General features: G+C 43.8%; 2 protein-coding genes across 2 annotated transcripts; one reads left to right on the top strand and one right to left on the bottom strand.

The window, feature by feature from the left end:
• Window positions 1-3,934: 3,934 nt before the first annotated feature.
• On the bottom strand, window positions 3,935-4,849 carry LOC114360711 (uncharacterized). The gene has a single exon (XM_028315495.1). It carries the CDS (start codon window positions 4,847-4,849, stop codon window positions 3,935-3,937), a length of 915 nt encoding a protein of 304 aa, XP_028171296.1.
• Window positions 4,850-5,679: 830 nt separating this feature from the next.
• On the top strand, window positions 5,680-6,440 carry LOC114360730 (uncharacterized; the record flags this gene model as incomplete). The annotated part of the gene is made up of 1 exon (XM_028315518.1): window positions 5,680-6,440. A coding segment is annotated over exon 1 (684 nt), but the record flags the coding sequence as incomplete, so codon positions are not given.
• Between the last annotated feature and the right edge of the window lie 870 nt (window positions 6,441-7,310).

Raw genomic sequence — 7,310 nt, 5'->3', positions numbered from 1 at the left:
CTACAAGCCCGGACACACTGTATATGTCACAAATACTCAAAAGAAATTTTATTTTAGGTCATTGATTTAAATCAATGATTTTTATTAAAAAAATCATGTAATAAAAATCGTGATTTAAATCATGATTTAAATCAACTTGATTTAAATCATGCAACCCTGCCTACAAGGTACTTCCTGTGAACTCAGAATCTTGAAATTCGGCACGAAGCAACGTTAATAGTACAGATAAAGGAAAAATTGCGAAAATGATAAATTTGAAGTTATATAAAATTTAAAATATTATTTTTGCTTACATGACATAAAATATTTTTTTAATAATTATAAACTTACTACCCACCCTTTTTCACATGAACGCGTAGAGATATTAAAGTTGAAATTCATATCAAACACTTCTTAAATCNAAAATTGCGAAAATGATAAATTTGAAGTTATATAAAATTTAAAATATTATTTTTGCTTACATGACATAAAATATTTTTTTAATAATTATAAACTTACTACCCACCCTTTTTCACATGAACGCGTAGAGATATTAAAGTTGAAATTCATATCAAACACTTCTTAAATCTATAGGTATAAAGGTCCTATTCCTATTTATTGGGACGTCGTCGCAAGTTAAAGACGGTTGAAGATAATAAAGCTATATTGTGCTAGCAAGTATAGTATTACAAAGCGAAATAGCAAAGCGCGGGAGCGTCGCGGAGCCTAACACAGGTCGTGCGCAGAAGCCGATCCGATGCGCACTGGAGCTGCGCGCTGCAGACTGGGAGCGGGTTTTGTTGCCGCGCCCTGCGCGTGCCGCGTCTCCACCCGCTGTCGCCTAGACCAGTTCGCGGCGTAGTGATGTGTGTAGGTTGCATGAAGCTAGTGATGTACACCACATCACCCCCTTGGCAGAATTATTGTCCTGGGGAAAAATAATTTGAAAATTTGACCTGTCGCCCAGAGCGAGTAGTTCTAACCAGTTGTTTGGAATCTTGATTAGAACAAGTCAGCGGCTGCGGCGATTTAAAATCGTCTGAATCTGTCAGAATGAATGCTGGTTTAATTCTATCTATTGAAACAGTAACTGGTCCTCTATTTAATTCTACAGTTAAAGTTTTATCTGTGCGTTTGAGCACTTTATGTGGTCCAGTGTATGGGGCTTCTAAAGAACCGCGTAAAGCATCTTTTCTTAAATAAATGTAATTTGCGGTTTTTAAATCTTCATGCACAAAAACAGTTTTTTGGCAATGTCTAGATGCTGGGATAGGCTTTATCTGTGACATAAAATTACGGAGCTGCGACACAAAGTCTGATGGTTGAGGTATCTGGGAGTTATTACATTGAAAGAACTCACCAGGAATCCGTAGTGGTTCACCGTACACCATTTCAGCAACCGAGCAATTCAAGTCAGGCTTCCAAGCTGTGCGCACGCCGAGCAGCACGATCGGCAGTACATCAGTCCATCGGGTACTTCTGTGGGCCATAATTGCAGCTTTTAGTGTACGGTGAAAACGCTCAACCATACCATTAGCCTCGGGATGATAAGCAGGTGGTGTGACGCAGACGAATTCCACAAAGATCTGTCAAAGATTTAAACAAATTTGAATTAAATTGACGACCTTGGTCAGTTGTCACAGTTTCAGGGCATCCAAAGCGTGAAATCCACGTATCATAAAAGGCTCTGGCCACAGTTTCTGCCGTGATGTCCATGAGTGGTTTAATTTCTGGCCAACGAGTAAATCTATCCACAGCTGTTAGACAATATCTAAAGTCAGAAGATGGTGGAAGCGGGCCAATCAAGTCAATGTGAACGTGGCTGAACCGGTGTGCAGTCAAAGGAAATTTGATCAACGGAGATGAGGTATGTCTTTGTACCTTAGATCTCTGGCACGATTGGCAAGCCTTGACCCAGTCACGACAGTCTCTTCGCACGGAGGGCCAAATGTACCATTCGGTAATAAGCTTGGTGGTAGGGCTTACCCCAGGGTGACTCATGTTGTGAACACTATCAAAAATCTGGCGGCGCAACTCCTTCGTTATGAAAGGCCGAGGCTTCGACAGAGAGGTGTCACAGTAAATAGTAATATTCGTACCTGGTACTGGAACCTTTTCTAACTTCAAAGATGAAGAATTGTGATGAAGCATTTCTTGTAGTTCTGCATTATCAAATTGTGATTGTGCAATAGTTTCTAGGTCAGGAGGCACAGATATACTTTCTATGCGTGAAAGCGCATCAGCTGTGATGTTATCTTTACCGGATATGTGTTGGATATCAGTGGTAAACTGAGAAATAAAATCCAAATGATTGAATTGCCTTGGAGAACATTTTCGATCTTTCTGTTGGAAAGCGAAAGTAATTGGTTTGTGGTCGGTATAAATAGTAAAATGTCTACCTTCAACCAAATATCGGAAGTGCTTCACACTTTCATAAATCGCCAAGAGTTCCCGGTCATAGGCACTATACTGCTGCTGAGCTCGATTTAATTTCTTGGAGAAGAAGGCCAGCGGTTGCCAATTGCCTCCAACGAGTTGTTGAACCACAGCGCCCAAGGCTGTATTTGACGCGTCAGTCACAAGGGCGAGCTGTGAATTGAGGTGTGGGTGTGACAAAAGAGCTGATCTTGAAAGACTTGCCTTACATTTATCGAATGATGACAGCTGTTCTGGGGTCCAGGTCAACGGGGTTGAGCTCTTATTCTTAGTACCAGCTAGCATATTATGCAAAGGCGCCTGGTCTTCTGCGGCATGTGGAATGAAACGCCTATAAAAATTGACCATCCCCAAAAAACGCAGCAACCCTCCAACTGTTTTTGGAGGTGAAAATTCCTGTATGGCTTTTACCCTCTCTTCTATAGGGCATGTACCATCTGCAGAAATAGAGTAACCGAGAAATGTTACCTCGTCTTGGCCAAAACTGCACTTAGCTTCATTGATGAGAATGCCATGCTCCTCCAGGCGTCGAAATACTTGCTCCAGGTGTTCCAGGTGCTCGGCTGGACTTCTAGAATAGATAAGGATATCATCAATATATGGATAGCAGTAATCTAACCCTCGAAGTACTTCGTCGATAAATCGTTGGAATGTTTGAGCCGCGTTTCTCAATCCGAACGACATAAACGGGTATTCAAACATTCCGAAGGGCGTGGTTATCGCCGTTTTCGGGATATTTTCAGAGAAAACTGGTATTTGATGGTAAGCTTTCACTAAATCTATTTTAGAAAATATCTTGCATCCTGCCAACCTATGTGAGTAATCCTCGATGTGCCTTATGGGGTACCTATCTGGTATGGTTCGAGCATTTAGCGCCCGATAATCTCCACACGGCCTCCAGCTGTCTCCTTTTTTCGGGACTAAATGTAAAGCAGAAGCCCAGGGGGAATCTGAACGGCGGACGGTACCATCTCGCAGCATCTCCTCGAATTGGTCTTTGGCAATTTTCAAACGGTCTGGTGCCAAACGTCGAGGCTTACAGAATACAGGTGGTCCAGGCGTTGTGCGGATGTAGTGAACTGTCTTATGCTTCACTTCATAGGGCATACCTGATGGCCTAGTCAATGTTGGGAATTGAGCTAACAAAGTGTGGTACTCACTCTTTCCGGAAATCGCCTTTATGCTGGGCAGCTGGCCCGGCTTCATCGAAACAGCAGTGGACAAGGTAGTCAGGTTGTCTAATAAACGACCATTCTTGCAATCGACTAGCAAACCATAATGTGCGATGAAGTCTGCCCCTATTATGGGCTTGTCCACATCTGCGAGCACGAAGTTCCAAGTGAAGTCGCGCCGTAACCCCAGGTTGAGGCGCATTTTCATTATTCCGTAGGTGCGGATTCTGGAACCGTTGGCTGCTGTAAGGCTGTAATCAGTAGGAGTTTTAAATTCACGTAAAAATCGGCGAGGTAAAACGCATAGATCGGAGCCTGTGTCGATAAGAAATTGTACTTTGCTACTTTTATCGGTAATAAAAAGGCGACGGGTAGTTGTATGACAGTCGGCTGCCGCCTCTACTGACCGTCTCGACAGTTTTCCTTCTTAAAATTGCACGGCGGTATACATTTGGCAGCTTTATCGGCGAACTTATAATGATACCAACACATACCCGAGTCTCGTATCCGTCTGACCTGTTGTTTCTAGAATTAGATCTACTTCTAGTATTATTATTTTGGCCCCGGTACGTATTACGACCGCGATTTTGACCTATGTTCAATTGCGATATTTGTCGGTTCAATTCATCTTGAATTCGTGAAGAAATTGTTTGCTCCAATCGTTGGAACATTCCTTCGATAGACGACGCAGAAGTACTGGCGACTTGATTTACGGGGGTAGGCACGACGTCGTATATTTGGTCCGCGAGAATAGCAACCATTACTTGTATGTGGGTAGGAAGTCGTCCTGACCACAAACTACGCAAAAAATCGTCGTTAACTCCATCACCGGCTAACGCTCTGAGGTGGCGTAAAAACTGCGACGGCTTACGGTCTCCTAATTCCTCGTGAGTAAGAAGTTGACGCATCCGATGTTCATGAGAAACAGAAAGGCGATTAATTAATTCGTGTTTTAATTTTTCGTACTTGCCGGTTGCTGGGGGATTCGTAATAACGTCTCTGACTTCACTCGCGGTACGCTGATCTAACTCACGGATGACTTGAAAAAATTTCGTACTATCATTCTTCGTCGACGTGCACGCAAACTGAGCTTCTACCTGGGCGAACCATATTTCAGGATCTTCCGCCCAAAATTGAGGTAGACGTAAAGCAACACGGCCCACTGCACAAGTATCTTCACTCGTCGCGTCCTTAAATTCTTGTTCAACGTCCGCGTCCGCTTCACGGTGACTCGACGGTCCGCTATTCGTAGCCGCGTCCATGTTATAACGGTCGAAGTAACGAGTTACGGCGAAACGACGCGTAAAAATATTTTTTAAACCGTGTTCGGTCTGGGGGTCACCACTATAGGTATAAAGGTCCTATTCCTATTTATTGGGACGTCGTCGCAAGTTAAAGACGGTTGAAGATAATAAAGCTATATTGTGCTAGCAAGTATAGTATTACAAAGCGAAATAGCAAAGCGCGGGAGCGTCGCGGAGCCTAACACAGGTCGTGCGCAGAAGCCGATCCGATGCGCACTGGAGCTGCGCGCTGCAGACTGGGAGCGGGTTTTGCTGCCGCGCCCTGCGCGTGCCGCGTCTCCACCCGCTGTCGCCTGGACCAGTTCGCGGCGTAGTGATGTGTGTAGGTTGCATGAAGCTAGTGATGTACACCACAAATCTAATTGCCTCTAAACTGTGAGAAATTCTAAATCAACGCAAAAATTCAAAACGCTGAGGTAGGTACCTACATATAATGCAAATATAGGAAAAATAAATAAATAAAAAATAATCATACCGCATATTTTGAAATTCGCCACTACTCGCAACGGAATCAAGTAAGTAATTTGATTTAATACGTCATAAATTGTAAACCGCTACGTTTGTACGGCGGAACCCTCGGTGTGCGAGCCCGACTCGCACTTGGCCGGTTTTTTCGTATTATTTTTGCTTCTGTTACGATAAAATTTATTTTGTATGTAGCTAAATAGATATTTTATCATCTGATTTCAAAGTTATTGTTCTAACTTATACCGTTTATGAACTATTATTGTGTGACCATCAAATTTGAGTGTAAATGAGAAGTACCCAGCACCGGACGGGCAGCAGCGTCTGCGTGCGAAACCTTATAAAAAACTGCGATCGCCAACCCGCCTGCCAAGCGTGGCGATTAAGGCAAATCCCCCCCATGGAGAGGAACAAAAAAACACGGCCCCTAGTCCCCGGCGGCCCCACTATCCCGGGCCACGGTAGCGGTCACGGTAACGGTGGGGCGAGGGGTGCTAAGAATCACCGGGTACCGACAGGCTACCAACCCCGACGACCTCTGGCCCTGGCAACATTTAACACTCGCACGCTGCGGACTGACGTGAGGCTCGCCGAACTCGAGGAAGAACTGAGCAGGTTGCGGTGGGATATCGTAGGATTATGCGAAGTCCGAAGAGAGGGGGAGGACACCATAATCCTGAAATCCGGAAACCTGCTCTATTTCCGGGAGGGCGACCAGCAGTCCCAGGGTGGTGTCGGGTTTATCGTCCACAAGTCCCTTGTCAACAACGTGGTCCAGATCGAGAGTGTTTCGGCGAGGGTAGCGTACCTTATACTCAGAATCACCAAACGGTATTCGCTGAAGGTCATACAGGTATACGCACCGACCACGGAACACCCCGACGACGAAGTGGAGACTATGTATGAGGATATTTCCAGAGCCATACATAGCTCCCGGTCCCATTTTACCGTTGTGATGGGGGACTTCAACGCGAAGCTGGGTAGACGAAGCGATAATGAGCTGAAAGTGGGGCAATTTGGGTATGGAGAGAGGAACGCACGTGGCCAACTGCTGGCTGGCTTTATGGAGAGGGAGGGCCTCTTTATGATGAACTCCTTCTTCAGGAAGCCAAAACAGCGAAAGTGGACATGGCTGCATCCCAATGGCGCTATAAAAAATGAGATCGACTTCATCTTGTCGACGAAGAAGCATATATTCAATGATGTCTCTGTGATCAACTCGGTCAAAACAGGTCCATACAAAATGGAACTGACTCCTTTATGCAAAAATCGTTAAAGAACATAAAAATAACGTATAATAATAAAAAGGTTTTCATACAAGCATTTTTTAAACCAATTTCGAGCCTTGCCCCCAGGATTTAAAGTATCGATATCTTATCGACTCCATTTTATCTTTCTTCTCTCTAATTGCTTTTTTCAAAGTGTGCGTCACGTCACGAGGCCATTGATTGGCCATAAGGCACGCCTTCTGGCCAATCACAGCACTTTTAAGCCGGTTGCACATGTTGTCGTAGACTCTCAGTCGCTTTGTTTTTACACAGTTGAATGTGTGTGTGGGGAGCTGTGGTGGGGGAAATGTGGGGACACTGGTTCTCGTTGTAGTTACGCGCGACTTCATATCTATTCTCTTTCTATGATCTGAGGTTCTACTACTTTAATCAATAATCGATTCTTATCGATATCGGACAGACGAATGATACTAATTATTATTAAAAAATAACTCTCATTATAAATAAATATTCTAATTAATGTGTATTTGTAGTATTTATATGCCTTTTTTTTCCTAGTTTCCCACAAGATGCAATATTAAAAGAAAAATGGATCGCGGCTACGGGACGGAAAGACTGGTTTCCGACTAAACATATAGTACCATTTGTTCAATTCATTTTGAAAGTACCTGTTTTATTGACCCTTCAAAAAAGAAGAGATTGTTAAAAAAACGGCATGCCACTAT

Source organism: Ostrinia furnacalis, unplaced genomic scaffold (genome assembly GCF_004193835.3).
Source record: "Ostrinia furnacalis isolate ACB-3 unplaced genomic scaffold, ASM419383v2 OfSCF5129, whole genome shotgun sequence".
Taxonomy (NCBI): domain Eukaryota; kingdom Metazoa; phylum Arthropoda; class Insecta; order Lepidoptera; family Crambidae; genus Ostrinia; species Ostrinia furnacalis.
This window is presented reverse-complemented; position numbering and strand designations above follow the sequence as displayed.

Coding starts and splice junctions, on each gene's coding strand:
- LOC114360711 (XM_028315495.1), bottom strand. CDS start 4,849: ATGGACGCGGCTACGAATAGCGGACCGTCGAGTCACCGTGAAGCGGAC.